Below are 19996 nucleotides of genomic sequence, written 5' to 3'. Positions count from 1 at the left end.
TCTTGTGGACTGAAGGTGACCTACAAGATTTAAAATTGGTTTTGTGTCGCAAAGAAACTCATCTTCTTGCCTTTTCTCCACCGTGGATTTTTTTTTCTTTTTTTTTTTTTTACAAGGGTGCGATAGAGCGAAGGCAGGGAGATTACATTATCCTAGAATACAAAGCAAAATGAACAAGGGTTGACAAAATGATGGTCGCTAGCTCATGAAAGTTTACCCTCAATTCTTTTTCATTTTACTTTTGTACTTTACGAGAGTAGTTGTGTGCGACACTTCTCTAGAATCAAAGACGTCGGGCAGCAATTCCTGACCGCAAGTTCAGTGAGGATGCAGCCTAGAGATGAGGTGACTGAGATCTCCTGAAAATGTAGCCAATATGATCTTGTGAATCCTGTCTATAGTAAGCTTAGCCCATGAGTTCCTTCATGTGAACGTATAGCACTGTACACATGAATGGCATCCTATGGCTGCAAACAAGAAGAGGTAAACGCCACAGGTTCGGCGCGAAATGCAGAGAATGAATAACCATAGAAAAGTTCCTTAGTTATAGCAAGTTGGAGTAGACTCCAACTAAAGGTAAGCGATTGGATTCCAAGGGAAGGTAAGCGTAGCAGGGGGCGGCAGAAAATTATTCGCAGGGGTCCAGTGGACGCAGCTAGCACAGGACCGGGTTAATCGGAGGAAAATCGGAGGGACCTTCGCCCTGCAGTGTGTACAGTCCGGCGAATGATGATGATGATGATGATGGAGTAGACTCCAGGTAAGATCTAGAAGTTTGTTTCTGAGCAGGGAGGCGCATCTACCCAGGACATGCATAGCTGGAGATCACTGGGAGGTGCCTTTGCTGTGCAGTGTACAGGGGTGAATTGATGACTGATGATGATGATGTTGCACACCGATTGTTCTTTACGGCAAATGGGAGTGAAATGCCTGAGAGGTCATCCAAGGACGGCTGATGGAAGCCACCTTGGAGCTGCTTATATGACGGCAGTCGAAGCCTTCGTAATCGCAGTCGGAAGGAGGATAATTGTTTACGTCTTCGTCGCCTTCTAGTTGCTGAGTATAAAATCGAAGCTTCGCTTCTTGGAGGCGGCGACGGTACTCTGATATTCATACACACCAAAATCTTGACGCAGTGATGTATGCTCAGTCGTCTGAAATGGCGTTCCCATTGTTCGGCAAGTGTACTCTGACACCAAAGAAAAACAAATACTCTAACAGCTTTATAAATCGGTCCAAATACGCTTTACGCGTACTTCTTGCGACACGTACCGTGCATGCTGCAAGTAACGCATGCTGCAAGTAACGCACTTTGCAAGCGCTTTCGCTCACTATATTGCCACCTAGCGTTGCCAGGTGGCGCATGACTGAGTGAAGAACGACGAAGTGTCGCTTGCGGGTTTTGCGTCTGTGCTGCTCACCGCTGTTGTATCGGAGCTAACCCCTTTGCTATTCTTTATATCCTCAATCACCTTGTACGTGACATTCTGGTGGAGCTGCTGGGTAAGATCACCTATGCAAGAGTCTCCATCTGAAAGACGTCGCGCCAGCCCTGTGCCATTGGACACCCCCGTGCATCGCTGCAGTCGACGGCTCCAGGGACTGTCTCCGGAGTTTCAGCCATCACCCGCCGCCATGACATCTAGTGCTTCTGCTCAGCAGGTAACGGGCGTCGCACCGGCCTGTAACTACATCTTGCAGGCCCCTCGAGTACCGAAGCCTTTTCATGGTGACCTCTTTGAGGATGTGGAGGACTGGTTCCTTCAGTTTGAGCGTGTCGCTGCTTTGAACCAGTGGGACGATACTGCCAAACTAAGGAACGTCTACTTCAGCCTTGAGGATGGCGCCCGGATCTGGTTCGAGAACCGAGAGCAAATGCTAACATCGTGGCAGGAATTCCATCGTCAACTGCTCGAGGCCTACACTAGCGCGGATCGTCGCGAACATGCAGAACGTGCCATTCACTCCCGCATCCAGATGCCGAATGAGAGTGTCCAAGCATACGTCGAGGACATGACGCGCCTCTTCAGGCGAGCCGATCCCGCCATGTCCGAGGACAAAAAGGTCAGGCACTTAATGCATGGTTTGAAAGAGCAACTGTTCGCAGGACTTGTGCGCAACCCACCGTCGACTGTAAATGAATTTCTTGCGGAGGCCGCCACAATGGAAAGGGTGCTCCAACAACGTGCCGCGGCTTATAACCGACCTCTCCATACTGGCACAACTGCGGAGTCATTTGCATCTTCCGAGCGGCATCCTGATGCTCTGCGCGAACTAATTCGCAGTGTCGTGCGCGAAGAACTGAGAAAATTCTGGAACCCCCTGCAGCAATCGCCAGCTTCCGTTTCTGCTATAGTGCAAGAGGAGGTACGACAGGCGCTCAAGAGCCCTCTTTCGCCTCTAGTTACGAGCCCGCCATTGCTGTCGGGGACCGAAAACCGTCCCACATATGCGGAAGTTCTGCAGAGTCAGGCTCCTCCTTCACCGCCACCCATTCCCGCGCCGCCTACAGTTCCGCTGCCCTCGGTGCAACCAGTGCAGTACTTCAACGAACGTCCCCTGCCCCGACGCAAAGCCGACATTTGGCGCACGCCTGACCGCCGTCCACTCTGCTTCCACTGCGGTGAACCAGGCCATCTCTACCGGGATTGTCCTTATCGACGCCTCGGTCTTCAAGGCTTCCGCATCGACTCGCCTCCTCCCCGGTTTGGTGAACGACCCCGCGTTATTGAAGAGTACCTGGCGGAACAGCATTCATCTCGTTCGCAGCGTCAGTCCCGCTCCCCTTCACCAAGGCGCTCATCGACGTCCACCCAAGGCTCCTCGCGAGAGGGGCAAGGCCGCTCGTCTAGCCTTGGTCGGGAAAACTGAAAACAGCGACCTTCGGGGGCGAGGCCGCTGGTAGTCGCTGCGTTGAAGACCTCCCGTCGTCGCCGCTTCGATCCGACCGCGAGCTGCTGGTACCGTCCCCTAGGGAAGCCAAAAGCGTTTCTCTGGACATTCCTGTTATTTTAGACGGTCGCACTCCAGTCAATGCATTAGTGGACACCGGTGCGGATTATTCGATTTTGAGTGGTCGCATGGCGACTGTTTTGAGGAAGGTGCTCACTGCTTGGCCAGGTGTGTGCCTTCGAACCGCCGGCGGTCATATAGTTACCCCAAAGGGGATGTGCACGGCTCGTATTCAGATTAACAGATATACGTTCATCGTTAGTTGCGTCGTTTTGAGTGACTGTTCCCGTGACCTTATCCTCGGCATTGACTTTCTGCGAGAATACGGAGCAGTTATCGACCTGCGAAATAGACGTGTCACATTTTCGATGGGACAATCTGCCGAACGAGATAGTAACAGTCCTTGCAGTGCCGCACTTCGCGTTTCCGCCGAGAGCGTATCGCTGCCGCCGCGAAGCAGTGTTCTTGTGGAAGTCACCTGTGACGATTTCCGTGCCGGCGATGCTGTAGCGGAAGCGAACCATTCACTCCTGCTTGCTCAAGGCATCTGCGCTGCTCGAAGTTTATTGTCGCTTCACAATGGCCGGGCTGCACTCCTTGTCACAAATTTTTCTAATGAGCACCGGCACTTGTTTCCGGGAACTGCTATCGCTTTCGCTGACCCTGTTACGCACGATCCGGTCTGTTTTACATCCACGGCAGTCGAAACTAATGAGCCATCTCTTGACAACCTCGACATTAACTGCCTTTTGTCGAAGGAGAAACGGCGGGCCTTAGAGCTACTGTTGCTGGACTTCAAGCACTGTTTTGCTTCTTCCTCGAAGGTTCGTCAAACGCCCATCACGCAACATCGCATCATTACTTACGAAGACGCTCGCCCTATACGACAGCAGCCTTATCGTGTGTCTGCCAAAGAACGAGAAGTGATCCAGACGCAGGTTCAGGAGATGCTGGATGATGGTGTTGTGCAGCCTTCACAAAGCCCGTGGTCCTCACCAGTAGTCCTGGTCAAGAAGAAAGACGGCACTCTTCGATTTTGCGTCGACTATCGGAAATTGAATAATGTGACAAAGAAAGATGTATACCCGTTGCCGCGCATCGATGACTCACTCGACAGATTGCGACGTGCGAAGTATTTTTCTTCTATTGATTTGAAAAGCGGCTATTGGCAAATCGAAGTAGACGAAAGAGACCGAGAAAAAACCGCATTTGTAACTCCAGATGGCCTATATGAATTCAAAGTACTCCCATTTGGATTGTGCTCTGCCCCCGCTACATTCCAAAGGATGATGGACACCGTCCTCACTGGCCTCAAGTGGCAGATCTGTCTTGTGTACTTGGACGACGTAGTTGTTTTTTCCGAAACATTTGACCAACACCTCGAACGCCTTCGAGCTGTACTGGAAGCGCTCCGTTCTGCTGATCTCACGCTGAAGCCCGAGAAATGCCACTTCGGGTATACACAACTCAAGTTCCTTGGCCATGTTGTGAGCGCCGATGGGGTGCGCCCGGATCCCGAAAAGACTGCTGCCGTCGCACGGTTTCCCGTTCCAGCTAACAAGAGGGCTGTTCAGCGCTTTCTCGGCCTGTGCGCATATTATCGGCGGTTCATTGCGGACTTCTCTCAAATAGCGGAACCTCTAACGCGCCTCACAAGGAAGGACACCGCCTTTGTGTGGAACTCTGAGCAGCAGACGGCCTTTTCTTTGCTTCGCGAGCGCCTTCAAACATCCCCTGTTCTGGCGCACTTCGATGAAGCGGCTGACACAGAGGTGCACACTGACGCCAGTAGTATCGGTCTTGGCGCGGTCCTTGTTCAGCATCAAGACGGGATTGAGCGAGTAATAGCCTATGCTAGCCGCACACTCTCTCGCGCCGAAACCAACTACTCCACCTCGGAAAAGGAATGCCTGGCGGTCGTGTGGGCCACTATGAAGTTTCGCCCCTATCTTTACGGCCGACCATTTAAAGTCGTCACGGACCATCATTGTTTATGCTGGTTGGCAAATCTGCGAGATCCATCGGGACGACTTGCACGCTGGAGTTTACGACTTCAGGAATTTGACATAACTATTGTTTATAAGTCAGGCCGCAAACACGAAGACGCTGACGCGCTGTCACGAGCCCCCGTTGACACTGACGATGCTGCAACCGATGGCGACAACGGCTTTCTAGGAGCTCTCAGTGCATCTGAGCTCAGGGATCGACAAAGAGCTGATCCAGACATCCTTCCATTCATCGATTATCTGGAAGGGCGTGATACGACGCTCCCTCGACGCCTATCTCGGCACATTGGTTCATTCTGTATGCAGCAAGGCGTCTTGTATAAAAGAAACTCCCAAGGCCAAGAAAGAGCTTTCCTCCTGGTAGTACCATGCGAGCTCCGTGCGGATATTCTACTTGCTTGCCACGACGAACCGACGTCTGGTCATTTGGGTTACTCACGGACGCTTGCTCGAGTCCGCAACATGTATTACTGGCCAGGACTCTCCGCAACTGTGAAACGCTATGTAAGAAGCTGTCGCGAATGCCAGCGCCGTAAAACACCGCCCCTGAAGCCTGCCGGATTTCTCAAGCCCGTTAGAGCACCACGTATTCCGTTCGACCAAATCGGCATGGACCTCCTTGGTCCTTTCCCTTTGTCGCAGGCGGGAAACAAATGGATAGTAGTCGCTACTGACTACCTGACCCGATACGCTGAGACAAAGGCAATCCCTCATGCCTCAGCTTCCGAAGTAGCCGAGTTTTTCATGCATAACATAGTCTTGCGGCATGGCGCCCCTTCGTATGTCATTACCGACAGAGGGACAGCTTTCACTTCGCAGCTCATCGACCACATATTTGAGTTGAGTTACACGACGCATCGCAAGACCACAGCGTACCATCCGCAGAGCAATGGTCTTACCGAAAGGTTAAATAAGACGATTGCGGACATGTTATCAATGTACGTCGATGTGCAGCACAAGACCTGGGACGAGGTGCTGCCGTACGTCACATTTGCGTATAATACAGCCCAACAGGAAACAACGCGCTTCACACCATTTCGACTTGTGTACGGGCGTGAAGTTCAGAGCATGCTCGATTCCATGCTCCCATGCCCAGATGATGACCAGCTTCCGCCAGATGCCCAGCAGTACGCCATCCGCGCTGAGGAAGCCCGCCAGCTTGCCCGTATGCACATCGGGCGGCAGCAGACCTCTGACGCGGACCGCTACAACCTCCGGCACCGCCAGGTTCACTACAAACCTGGGGATCAAGTCTGGGTGTGGACACCAGTTCGCCGTCCAGGCTTGTCAGAGAAACTCCTTTCCCGCTACTTCGGGCCGTACAAAGTATTGCGTCGTGTGAGTGATGTCAGTTATGAAGTTATTCCAGACGGCGCCGCACTTTCAAAACATCGAAAGCCCAGCTCGGACATTGTGCACATTGTGCGGCTGAAGCCGTACTACCAACGATAACGCACGGCGACCTCCTGTGACGACTCTCTTACTTTGCACACCGTTCTCACCGCCCGTGTTCACTTTTTTTTTTTTTTTTTTCGGAAGGGGGAGTAATGCCACCTAGCGTTGCCAGGTGGCGCATGACTGAGTGAAGAACGACGAAGTGTCGCTTGCGGGTTTTGCGTCTGTGCTGCTCACCGCTGTTGTATCGGAGCTAACCCCTTTGCTATTCTTTATATCCTCAATCACCTTGTACGTGACAATATTTTGGTTCGAAACACTGGACTGTTTTTCTCGGAACACTTCTGGAGGGACCACGCTCGCGGCGGGACAAAGCGGCATTCTTCTTACGAGAAACGGTGCCCACTACGTCACTCGTATATAGGAAGTGTATTGTCAGTCTGAACGTCTTTGCACAATGCTCTTGTCGTGTAGTCTTCGGCGTCGCTGTTGGACACGCACAAGGCTCTGCTCGTGGCCATCATGCCGCGGTATCAATCCGACATCTGCTCCCTCCATTCTGCGACAAAGGAGATCTCGCCGGCTTCGGCTTTCGCTTCCGTTTATCTGATGAGGAAAGCATTGCCGGTATCCACCTGTCGCGACACAACGCAAAAATTTCGCTTGAAAGGTCACAAGAGAAAAAGGCCTGCCTTCTTGAACACATGAGGTCTGAAGAGGCGGACTGTTGGTGTGTAAAGCAAAAGTGCGACATTTTAACTTGTAACGGATTGACTCTTGAGTTATGTGTTGTGCAGATAGATGTAGTAAATGACAATTCTTTACCTTTTCTGCCTGTTCTCTCTATATTGCTGCTCCGTAAACAAACATTTTGTTGTCTATTTATTTAGGTTGTAGTAAGCATCGAAATAGCATCCCTACAGAAACACGTTAATTAAGGCTCAAATAGTTGCCGGACCTTCTAGTTGGCCTTCTAATAAACCTTGTGCGCTTTATGCCCGAAGCAGCCATAAGGAACTGGTCGCTCGATAATGGTGTTGTTTGCACTTTACCTCGCGTGGCAGGATCCCGGAAACGACCTTCACACCACTATTAATTATAAAAACGTTCTGACGTATGCCATATAGATTATGGAGGTGAGCGGATGATTTATGTCAGCACTTCAAAATGAATGTAATTAAAACACCTGAGGCCAAACGTTTTATGCTCTTTAGTCATGCAGATATGCTAGTCCGCACGGTGAGTGTGCATGCTGTTGTAAACTTAATTCCTTCGGAAAGAACCGAAAGGCCCAAGAAACGGTCACAAGTGATGTTTTGTTTTATTGATTTTTGGAGAAGGGAAGTTATTGAGTGATCATTATTATTTTTTCCAGGGCATTTTTTTGCTAACTGGCATCACTGATTCCCTTGCCTGCATCCGGCATTCGTTTTGCACTGAGCACTGAACACTAAAATGCACTAAACAATTAATCATGAAGACCGCCATCCATACTTAGGCACTGCGCTGCTTTTGTCTTTTTCATTGAACTAGGCGGCTGATCTTGAAGCAAACGAACTGCGACTGGGCTTTATTTTTGGACACACGTTCCTTACATTTTTTTTTCTTCAGTGTTTGAGGGTTTGGCTTCGGATAATGTGCAATTGTTATAATGGATGACGCGTTAAGTTTACCATTTTAGTAAATACACAGCTAACTTGAACTTCTTTTAACCTCTTCGTTGCTGTGTTTATATAATACGTTGCTCAGACGGTATCAGAAAGATTAGTAATAAATGTAGGTGTAATTTAAAGTGGTTCAAAGATAGTTGAACCTAGTTTCACGAGAGTAGACCATCGGCCGCAGCTTCTGCTTCGCTTCCAAATAGGCTTGGTTCCGCTTTTCGTGAGTTCTTCGGCAACGGGCTAGTCTGGCATCTCGTTGTTCGGTGGTCTCAGCATCCTTTCTAGTATGGCTGAGGTCTGTCTTTAACGAGAGCAGCTTTCTCTACGCCACGCCGCCTCTTTCTGTCATGAGGCCTGGTGGATTCGGCCGACACTACGCTCGCGGACCACGGCCGCACTCGCCCATACGGCGTATGTGTATGGCGTATTTACCTAGGTTAAGTGAAGGAGCGCCACAGATTAAACTTCAGAAACACAACGATATTCACCGTACAGCACGAGATAGTGTTGCGTTTGAATTTAAAGCTGATCTGTTCTTTCTGGCGCTGATCTGCAACCCGGTTATGGCTATGTTTCTTCCGGCGCAGCTGTGGTGAAGTGCAGATTGACGATCCTGATGCATGCGCAGCACTTAGCCTGCGCAGATGATTGATTTTGAAAATGGAAGACGACAGTTAAGCTCTAAAATGGTGGTTTTGTTTTTGTTAGGTAGGTTATATTTGTTATACACTACTAACGCTTGCCTTAAATGAAGGCAATCAGGCTAACTAATTAGCAGTGTGAGAGACAAATCGAAGTTACCAAAGTACTCTGACTAATTTCAAATTTTGAACTGTTTATTTACTATGCAAGAAAATTAAAAAAAAAGAAAGGTTTGAACGCAGTGCGCGCTCATTAATGTTCATAGCGCGTTGAAGTGCCTGAATCTCGATAATACCTTGAAAGAAAGCGTGAAATGAAGCTAAGTCAGCTGAATTAGCTCGAAGAAAAAACTGCGTTATGGGCAGGGTAAACAATTTGCCTCTCAATGCCTCGGGGCGTGAAAGAAAAACAGGCTTAGCTCGTAAGCAGTTTCAGCTTTAAAAAGAAACCATTAAGCGCGCTGGGACTAGTGTGAAGCCTTCTCGGTTCCTGACAGGACAGCCTCCATTTGCGGCGTCTAAAAAGATTGTTACGGCTGCTTCGCACCTGCGCTCTGGAGTAAGCAGTGGTCTAGTGCGGAAAAGTTCTGCAGGTACACCTCTGCGGCGTGTCGTATATTTATTACTTGTGCTTCCTGGGCCTCAGCGTCTCTTCTACAGCGAATAGGAACAAAAGGGAAATAAAAATAGAAGACGGCATGGGAGCATGAACGGTATGTGACAAATGCCAGTTTGCTCTTTCACTAAGCCTCTTCTCCAGCTGTCCTGCACGCTGGCCTCGTCGTATGCCTATAAATGCATGTGTCTTCACTTCGTGCTATTCAGCAGGATATTTCGGCACGCATTTGTGTTGCGGAGGTGATTGTTATTTTTGACACTAATAATAAATGGTGGTTGTGCTGCATCGCACTGTCCCTGTCCTGTGTTGAAGGTAATCCGTGGCCGCAGTGCGGTCCCGCAATGGATTGCTTCGTATGATCAGACATCGAAACAAAAGCACCCGAAAAAGATTCGTTGCAATCTACAGTATATTCGGCGTGAGTTCCACTTTACACAAGCCTCGAAGCTCTTGCATGACGCGCCCATTCAGTGAGCCACTGCAGTCAAGCCGGCTGTCTCAGTGGCTTGAATACTCCATACCGAGCTGTCACTGTGCGCTTACTACGGCAACCTACTACCACGGCCCTGTCACGTGAGATTGAGTGGGTAGGCCACTGGTGAGGATTCTCGTGTACCTACTGATGTGCGATTTACTTTCTGCCATACTGAAGCGCTTAAAAACTGCATTCGATGGATAATACAGCATGCGTTCGCGCCGGAAGTCCAGTAAACCATGCGCAATTATTGCCATTAATTATTTTCTGCTCCTTTTATGGCACGCAGCGAGTTTGTTGATGCAACGCGCTTCTCATAATTAGCCGAGAGCCTGCTGAAAGTACAAGAGCCCCTTCATTCCCGAGGGACAGAGCGTATGGTTTGTTCCACGCCATGCTGAAAGAAGCGTTTGCTCCACTAATGAGCTGAAATGCACTGATGAGGGCATAATAACGGCGCGTAAACATAGAACTGCAGGGACAGAAACTGGCAAGCAGGAAACTTGGAGGTAATAGCCCTTAACTTTTTTTTTTTTCCCTCCTGCTCCAATGTGTCACTCCTAAGGGTATGGAAGGTTTCGTCTTGAACAACAGCCTGCCAAGTGCGTAAGTGCGCTTCTTGTATACGAAGCAGGATTTTATCCGAACGGTGTACGGAACCGTGCGCTCCCATTGAAAACAACCGCCGGCACAACTGGAGTGCCGTGCACACGAGGCGCGTCTCTGCTGTCAACGAATCTTCACACGGCCCGCGCGAGTTTTAAAGGACGTCTTAATGGCGCGCGAAACGTGTGTATGTACGTCATCGGTGGAGTTCTTAATGTGCACTCCTGCGGCTCCTGTCATTTTTTCCCCTCTGCGTCGAATGAACAACCACTCTAAGACACAAGCTCTTACGATCATGAATATGCCATCGCTTGCTTTGCTGTGGCTTTAACACGGTGTTTGCACGTCCTTAATAATAGCAATACACGCGTTGGGAGGGTCGCGCACACCAGTTCGTGACTGCGGGAAGAGCAGTTCGCTCCCCTCGCCGCTCGGCGCCCGCGTCGAGATCCCTCTCTATGTCTTCACGGTATTGAAGGGCGACGGTCCTGCGCTTAATTTAGGGCGGAGTGGTATACGCGCGGTATGTAATACGGCGCATAATTTGATGCTCCGAATTCCGGGGCAACCCTGAACGCATGGCTCACGCGGTCACGAAAAAAAACAACGAACCATTGCACCTGTCCTTATGCTGAACTCAACCCAGTACCAGGGGACTGCGCGCATAAAACGCACCAATTTACCGTTTTTAGAAGGATATGAGACAGAGGCCGAAAGCAAAGACAGGCCTTTACTTCTTACAGGTAAATTCGACTTGATCTTACTGCGCGCAAGCCACAGCTATGGAGGTGCGTTAGGAGCACAAGGTACTCAAAGAGAGAGAGAGAGAGAGATACAGAGAGAGGATAAAGGGGCTTCTTTACATTTTTTGCCAGCCTGCCCTTCGCATCAGCGGGTCAGGCACTGACCGATGATACGAGGACGACTGAGTAGAAAAGAGGGAGGGGAAAGGGTAAGAAAGGGGCGTGCCTACCGTGCATGCGTCTAGCTGTCTCTCCGGCCGAGTGGCTCCTCATGCCACGACTTGGCGCGCGATTCCTCGAGCGAGCGTCGACAGCGATGGGGCCGGCGACACGCGCTACGCTGCAGGCACTCCGCGTGTGCTTGCTCGCCGCGGCGTCCCTTCTCCGCTTCTGCCGCCGCCGGTGAGCGCAGCAGCTGCCGGGGTTTCGCGATCCCGGTGACGACGCCGCCAGCGACCGCCGAAGCTCGGGACTAGCTGTCGCGCCCGAAGGCGAGCCGGTAAGAAAGCGAACTCCGAGACAGGTGGGCAGTGCGGAGCCGGGATCGGGAGAACACGGAGAGCGCGAGTTCCTCGATCGCGCACTTCGCTGGCGACCTCGTACACGCTTTGCTTGTTCGCCGTGCTCAGCGATGTTGATTGAGCGTGTGACGAGTTTCTAGACGCCACAGCAATAATTGTTAATTACGAGGTACGCTGTAAGGCAGATCCCTGCGTTATAATTTAAATCATACAAGGATAGTTCATTAATCTTGGTGTCTTTAAATAGCGCCAAAATAGCAGTAACCGCTGAAGATTTTACTCTGCGAATTACACCGTACGAAAGCCAAGAAAAATTTGGGAAGCACTTAAAGTCCGCCATGTGGGCATGACGCGAAAGCTTTAACGAGTCACTTCAGCGGCTTGGGTACTCTTTGCACATTAGTTCGAGACAGGGTTATTTATTTTACTTTATTTATTTATCTTTGTTTACCACAAGGCCTCCCTTTAACCATGTCTAGCGAACGTTCATCGATGGCATAGGGATAGCGTATTTCATTCCCGACCCAGACGTCACAAGCTCGATTACCAAGTAATAATTCAAGTTTTCTTGTTGGTGAAATTAATTCACTTTGCTCTCTAACATCCTAATTACGTCTGATCCATGTTGAGACATTAAAATCATAATGTACCTGATGTTTTAATCACTTTAAATTCCGCGTAACATCATGACCCTCTAGTGAAATCCACAATTTATCACCACCCCGATGACGCCGGGTTCTCCATTGAATGGCAAACTTAAAGCTTCGCATTAAAGGGACGTTTTGAAGCTCAGCCTCACAGCCGTACGACTGCTCATAATTGCCAATTCGCTAACTCAACTTGCGTTCGCAGTATGAGGGTTCTCCGCCGTTTCCTCTATGCTAGAACACTAATATCGCCATAGGTTTATTAAGCAAAAGCTTTTAATTGTAGTGAAATGTCAGCTACAAAACAAGAAAAGCACTCAGTCACTTTAAGCCATATGGTTAGAGAGAGGACGGAATAGAATAGAATAGAACAGAATAGAACAGAATAGAATAGAAAGGCAGGGAGGTTAACTAGGCGATGCCCAGTAGGCTACCCTACACGTGGGGAGGGGAACAGAGGGAGAAAAGGGAAAGGAAGAGTGTCAAGGAAAGGAGTCTGTCACATATGTCCAGAGATCCATAGTAAAAGGGGATAGAGAGCGTACACTTAAAGTCCTGAACTCAACTCCGAGTTAAAAAGTTAAGGAGCGCCTTCACAGCATTCCTTCCTGATGAAGGTGTCGTCCAAGGGCCCAGAATCTTAGCTTGCTAAAGAGGACGCGAGTCTAAGGCACGCTCACGCTCAAATTGAGGGCAGTCATAAAGTATGTGCGCAATCCTTTCAACAGACCCGCACTGCTCATGCCATTCCGATGAGATGGGAATGGGCGTTGGTAAACGCCACTGCTAGCCACAGGCGGCATAACATTGTAGCATCACAGCGGATGAGGCTGAATGGTACCTGCAGTTGAAGTAACTGTCCAAAGTGGTGCGAGCGGGATGTCCATCCTCCAGGCGTAATCCTTTCAACAGACCCGCACTGCTCATGCCATTCCGATGAGATGGGAATAGGCGTTGGCAAACGCCACTGCTAGCCACAGGCGGCATAACATTGTAGCATCACAGCGGATGAGGCTGAATGGTACCTGCAGTTGAAGTAACTGTCCAAAGTGGTGCGAGCGGGATGTCCATCCTCCAGGCGTAGATCATGATTGTCTAGTCACGATTCGGGCGATCAGTCGAAAGTGCCTCGCTGCGTCGGCTCTTGTCAATAGTGTCTCGAGGATGATAGGGTTAGACTTTTGCTTTTTGTTCAAAACTTTCGAAGCCATGTGCACCCGCCGCCGATAATTCAGAGCCACACACCGGTGCTCGAAGTACGCGCTAGCCCTGTTGTTCACAGTGGCAGCTAGAGTTCTCATGGTTTCACTCCAATGGTTACGCTTTAGGCGGACTGTCGATTCATTTAAAGTTCTATTAGTATGGGTTGTTGTAAAGTATCCTCGCTGTCTTTAACTCTTCATTTCAAAAGTGCCAAGTTTGCTTGCTCTCATTTGATGCACAACCGAATAGAATTCGCTGAGCTTTGTCATTCGCAACAGCAATTACCCTTTCAGGAGTCATTTGCTATTGCCATTGAAATCAAGTAATTTTTTGGCGCAAATAACAATCATGTAGAAGCCTCAACAAAGTCAACTGGTTGGTTTTCTAGCTACAAACACATATTTTTATTTTTCTGCAAGAGCGTACAAAATTTATTTTGAACTGTAAATATATATAGGAACTAATCAATACTATGTGTTTTGAACTATTTTGACAGTTTGTAATAAATTTCGGTTCTGTGCTAGCTGCATCCACTTGACCCCTGCGAACTTCTTAACCTCATCCGCCCACCTAACTTAACTTTACTCTAGCACAGGACCGAGTTAAGTGGAGAAATATGGAAGAGGCCTTCGCCCTGCAGTGGGTATAGTCAGGCTGATGATGATGATGAATAAATTTCGATGCTTTATGAAACAAATGCCACAGAAATTGTGGAATCATTTTGTGTTCCGAAATTTCAGGTGATGCAAGAAATTCGAAAAATAAAATAATAAAACATTGGTTCTTTCGAGGGGGAAACTGTCAGAAAGAAAATGGTGGAATACGTGCGCCCAAGCACACTATTTTTGCGAAATAATGTTTCTTTTCTGTTTTAGCTGTTTTCACTACCACGCATACAAAAGCTGCATAACGACAAGATGTAGGATAACAAATTGTTGTGCGATGTCAGTGCACGTTAAAGAACCGCAGGTGGTCGAAACTTCCGGAGTCCTCCACTACGGCGTCTCTCACAGCCTGAGTCGCTTGGGGACGTTAAAATCCACAAACCAAACCAAACAAAACCAAACCAAACAAAACAAAACCAAACCAAACCAAATTATTTTAAAAGAAGAAAACGATGCTAGCTTGGGCACATTTTCCGAAAAACACGATTTCGAAATATGAACTGTGTACAAAGTGCGTTGAAGCTTTAACAAGGTAATGGGCTGTCCCACGGCTACCCTTACTGCGATCTGAGTCTTGCATTCACTCTTTCCTTTTTTCGTCCAACACATTTCTACGCCTTGACCCGCAGACTCGATCACACTAAGTTTTACAATGTTTCTGATGGATGTCTTTACTTACGAGCTCGGCGTCAAGAACTCTTGCGTGAGCTGCGCACTTTTCGGTGGTCGTAAAAATAAACACGCATTCCATGCTGATGTGCTTAGCCCTCGGTCTTCGACCCACGCAGCCAATAGCTGTGCTTGCACACCACCCGGCGACGTTTCTTGACGAGGAAAGATCTATACTTCCCCAGCATCTCTTATCCAGTTCAGCTGATAGGCCAGGTATTGTTTCTTCGCACCGGCCGCCTGCAGTTATCGTTTCGGATACGCTCATTCACAATCCTTTTGTACTGACACCGATTGATCTGGTCATCGTCCTACATCATGCCTTGTTAGCGTACAGTTTTCTTCCTCGAGGCCACTCCTGCCCATAACTCAAAACACTTCGCTGCTGAAAAAATTCTCGTCGGATCAGTCTTGTAGTGTGACTTCGCAGAACCTGCATCAACTTGAGCTTTCATCAGCTTCAGGTTATGCAATCTGTAATACGCTGCGCCACGTTTATATGTAATCAATGTTTATTCTGGTTCTTTGACACCCCATAGATGCTGTTATTTATAAATGACGGGGTCTGCGACCTAGCGTACAGTAGCTACTGGGCTAATGTGCCTGCTCTAGCGACACAAACAGTGTAACTGCCACGAATGCCCTAAGAATCACCTATACGCAAGATCAGCTGTGATAAGTAAGTACCATTCCTTGGTCCCTATTTTCTCGGAAAAAAAAAAAAAGAGAGACGTCTTTTTTTTTTTTTTTTGTACCCATGACTACTTGCAAAATGGGATTAGCACAACTAATAACTTCAGGGTGTCATGCATATATACAAGGTGAGAGACTTTTCGCTACGCTAGGTGCTGCAATATGCACGGTAATCATTGTGGAACAGTGTGGAAATGCAGCGAGTTCATAATCGTAGGCACCAGTGCTCCTGTTTTTGATACGGCTTGCGAAACCCCGTTAGTCCGCTAAGCACTTCATTGTTGGTTCATCGGATGTCTTCGCTTTAGTTCAGTGAATCATTTGTCCATCGGGTTACTAACAGCTGCTACTGTATGGGGATGGGCCTCACTTAGTTTCGCTTCTCGTTTTATAAATGTGAAAACCCTTGTAAAAGTGTCATATTCAAGGGAGGCGTCGCCAATTCGGCTTCCCTCGTGGCGTCTGTGGAGCCGATTGTCGTAAAACAGAACCCCCCCCCCTCCCCCCCCCCCCCCCCAACACCGCAGCATCTCTGTAAACAGATCAGAGCTAGGATTTCGAAATGCTGCATCCATAGTCACTCCTAACACCCTTCCCCTCCCTTGGTACTGCAGTAGAGCCAATGCTATAGCTGCTCATCTTCCGACATGCCAAGGGTATGCCGCGTGAAAGAAAGTAACACACAACACTGGAGGCCGGAGTTGACGCAGGTAAAACGTATGTATCCTTCCTCTTCGTGCTTGACAAAAAACAAGCCCCAAGTCATGGTTCATCCGTTCACCAGTCAACGACTGTACTCGCAGTTAAGCAGCCCAGAACTTACCTGCTGAGTATGCAGCCCAAACCACAATGATTGGGAATTCTGTCTACGTTGTTACCTGTCAGGTGAGTAGCCTGCTTAGGTGAAGCACGCCGCGCCGCTCCAGCAAGCACTTACCAGATGGTCGTGGCTGAGTAGAGCCCCCTGCTCGTCCCTTCGGAAGGAGCCGTACGAGGACTGCGGCTGCTCGGACCCGCCGCCGTTCAGCTCGTACTTCTCGCTGTAGTGGCCGAGGCGCGGCATCGCGGGCACTGCGGATGGGCCGGCTGCCGCCGCCGACGAGGGCACCGACGGTGGGTCGCCGCTGCCGGTGCCGAAGACGCATGGACGGAAAACGGGGACATGAAAGAAGGAAAATGCGAACGTTATTACAGCAGCTGGCACGCAGCAACAGTGCCCATCATTCAATCTGGTAGCTCTTTAACGAAGTGCGGAAGAGCTGTCAGGTGAATGGTCACGCTGTCACAATGCAGCGCAACTAAGATGGGACGTATAGGGAACACAAAAGACTAGTGCTATAGCAGCTCTCGCAACGAATGTTCTCGAGATGAAAAACAAAAACAAAAAAAGGTAATATTTTGAAGGAAAACGGTGACCATTCTACAGACCAAACTCTCGTGCACGTCGTCGATTCGTTAGAAAATAGGGTGGTGGACCACGACATATAGCACCGTGGGGTGTATACCTTTCTATATTCCTGTAAAGATGGCAGGGATCAACGCAGAATTTAAGCTTCATCCTTTCCTTGCATCGGGCACAACAGAATATTGCAGTCAACTACTACAAGGCTTTATAATGTCGTTCGTCAACAATATACTTGCATGTCCATGGCCAGACACAGGACCCGAAAACGGAAATACCCGTTAAGACCAGCTGTAAACCTAGTAAATTGTCTTACCATGTTGCTGCCTGTTCTACACGTGCAGTAGTCCGCAAAGCTGCTTTCATGTTCCAGATTGTGCAGTACTGAAGATCGGAGTGCTTGCACCCACTTCCGAAGGCATAAGGAACAGCCTGTTGAGGCACAAGTTCGACAACATGCAGTGGGCTCAGTCAGTACTCGCGCGTCAAGGGTGAAGCTAGGGGACGCTTTCCAGTTTCAAAGCGTTCCCGCCGTGGCACAACCGACGCACGCTCGTCTGTGGCCTTCCCGGGCCGCGACCCGCGAGGCGTCGGCGGTCACGCTACGCTTGGTTGCCTGGTGGGCGGCGGTGCAACGCGTCCGGAGACAATGGCTGCCGTGCCGTGCCTAGTGATGCTCGTAATGACCTCGTTAACTCAGCGCCTGCGCGTGCTCATTGCGGTCTCTGCGGGACGAGTCTGCTCTGCTGAGATGCGTTGCCGCGGTTGTTGTTGTTGTTGTTTATCGATCACGAAATAAGCACTCGAAGGTCCTCTGCTGAAGGCCGAGTACCACCCTGGGAACTGCAATACAGCGGCAGCGTTTTGCCACCGGGATTTTATTACCACCAAACATGGGTCGCGACGAAAGTAACGAGCTACGTTTTTACCACTTCAGTTTTCGAGAGCACAAGAACGAACGGTTGGTGGCGCGCGGAGCCATTTATTTTTGCAATGTCGGAGTCTAATTCGACATCGAACGGTGGCATCATATATCCACCAGCACACAAACCGAAATGGTCGCACCTAAACGTCTCACTTCTAGGATGCGCAACCATGTGAAAAACTAATTCTTCTCGAAGGTTGAATTGCAGCTGCGTGAATTCATGAGAGGTTTCATCCATCGAGCATCCGTGAGCGTGAATTAGTGCTGGCAGTCTCAGGTCAAGGTCATGTAGCCTAGGTAGTGCAGAAAGCTCATGCAACAGTCAAGGTCATGCGACCTGTCTCAAAGCTTCGGGCAGCCGCAAGTCTGACTCACAACGGAAGTCAGTAAGGGGTCTAGTGCTGACAAAATAAAAAGTACAGGCATAGGCTACATTCAGGTGGATACCTGACGTCCCTTAAGAGAGCGAAGCCGATTCAGGGAGAAAGCGAGCGTATCATAGAAGAGAATAAAGAGGTCAGCTGAGAATACAAAGTTTGCTAAGTAAGTGTGGTGACTGCGGCTGTTTTTTAGCACCAGGTTATCTGGAAATTTCCAGATGGGGCCTCGTATTGCAGTGAATGGATCTGGGCTGATGACCATCATGATAATGATAAGGGTGATGAAATTCAATCAAAGCGATAAGACATGAAATCTGGCCTGCTGCAATAAAGAAGATGAAAAAATGTTTACCTTATTAGAAAATTTACAAACTGGGTTCCGCGATTCCTAACCGGGAAAAAGAAAGCTCGGAGCAAAACCACTGCAGAAATGAAAAAAAAAAAAGCTTCGAAATGAGCATGATTTTATTCGTTGTGTGTTGTAAGTAAGCTGGTTTCACTGTTGCCAGCATGAATAAAAATGCCAAGTTATGGAGCTTTATTACTAAAACCACCCGCCAAGGAAGAAAGCAAGACGTACGATGTGATATCAGCTATACCAGCGAAATAGGCTCGATATTCCTAGATGCGAGATATTTGACTGCTGAGGACTAACCTCGAATCCGTTAAGCTCTAAGTGGGGCTCGTCGCAGCGAAGAACCACCAAACAAACTCAGCCGTGAACTAAGTGACCTGACCTGGAACAAAAGAACACCCCTAGTCTCCTCGCTTAACTTTTGAGGAAGTTCACCAATAGCGTTGGTTTTCCTTCAGCATTCGTCCTACAATCTTTACCAGGCTTTCACATACTTGCATCTGTTGATATATTCAGATGACTGGAGGCTAGGGCCGAGGCTCCAAAAGCCATCAAGCCAGCAATGGCACAAAATATTTGCAATGCAGAAATGAAGTTCGGCGTGAATATATATTATATATTAAAGCTTCCGACACACACACACACACACACACACACACACACACACACACACACACACACACACACACACACACACACACACACACACACACACACACACACACACACACACACACACACACACACACACACACACACGCGCACGCGCACGCGCACGCGCACGCGCACGCGCGCGCGCACACACACACACACACACACACACACACACACACACACACACACACACACACACACACACACACACACACACACACACACACACACACACACACACACACACACACACACACACACACACACACACACACACACACACACACACACACACACACACACACACACACACACACACACACACACACACACACACACACACACACACACACACACACACACACACACACACACACACTATGAACTGATATCTGTTTTCATAACCGCGTCGATGTTCAGTTCGTTTTCATTCTCGCTTGCAGGGAGCCATCACGAAGTGTACATAGAACATGCTAATTAAGACTCGTGGTTGTACTGTGCATCCAAAGCATAAATGGGGCGTGTGGCTGGTAAGATGCAGCTCGCTCTAAGCGTAAATAAATCGTGTCTCACTGGAAAACTAACGTTGGAGTGAAGTTTGCTGGGTAGGCTCGTGCGAATATTCAAAATTTCCGTACAGCAAGACGAACATCTTATTACTGTATTCACATCAAATCAATTACTAAATTTTGAAAATCATTCCAACCGCATCAACTTCGTTCTCAAGTGTTGGAATAGCTTCGAGTAGTTGGCACGAAACTAGAATAAATTATGTCGTAGC

At 48.9% G+C, this 19996-nt stretch overlaps 1 protein-coding gene across 6 annotated transcripts in view; it reads right to left on the bottom strand.

Annotated features, from left to right (window-relative positions):
* Positions 1-19996, bottom strand: part of LOC146197046 (anoctamin-7-like) — a 97899-nt gene that overhangs the window by 52517 nt on the left and 25386 nt on the right. For 4 of the 6 annotated variants that reach the window (XM_084598766.1, XM_084598769.1, XM_084598768.1 and 1 more), the window contains exon 2: positions 16437-16623. In XM_084598766.1, the coding sequence (XP_084454892.1) occupies positions 16437-16562 (126 nt within the window). In that variant the 5' untranslated portion in view covers positions 16563-16623. Of the gene's footprint in view, positions 1-11331; positions 11488-16436; positions 16624-19996 lie in introns of those variants that run through there. The other 2 variants (XM_084598770.1, XM_084598773.1) reach the window with 2 other exon arrangements.

Source organism: Amblyomma maculatum, chromosome 3 (genome assembly GCF_055883805.1).
Source record: "Amblyomma maculatum isolate TAMU_Amacu chromosome 3, ASM5588380v1, whole genome shotgun sequence".
Lineage (NCBI taxonomy): Eukaryota > Metazoa > Arthropoda > Arachnida > Ixodida > Ixodidae > Amblyomma > Amblyomma maculatum.
Note: the sequence above shows the minus strand (reverse complement) of the source record. Positions and strands in the feature narration are given on the sequence as shown.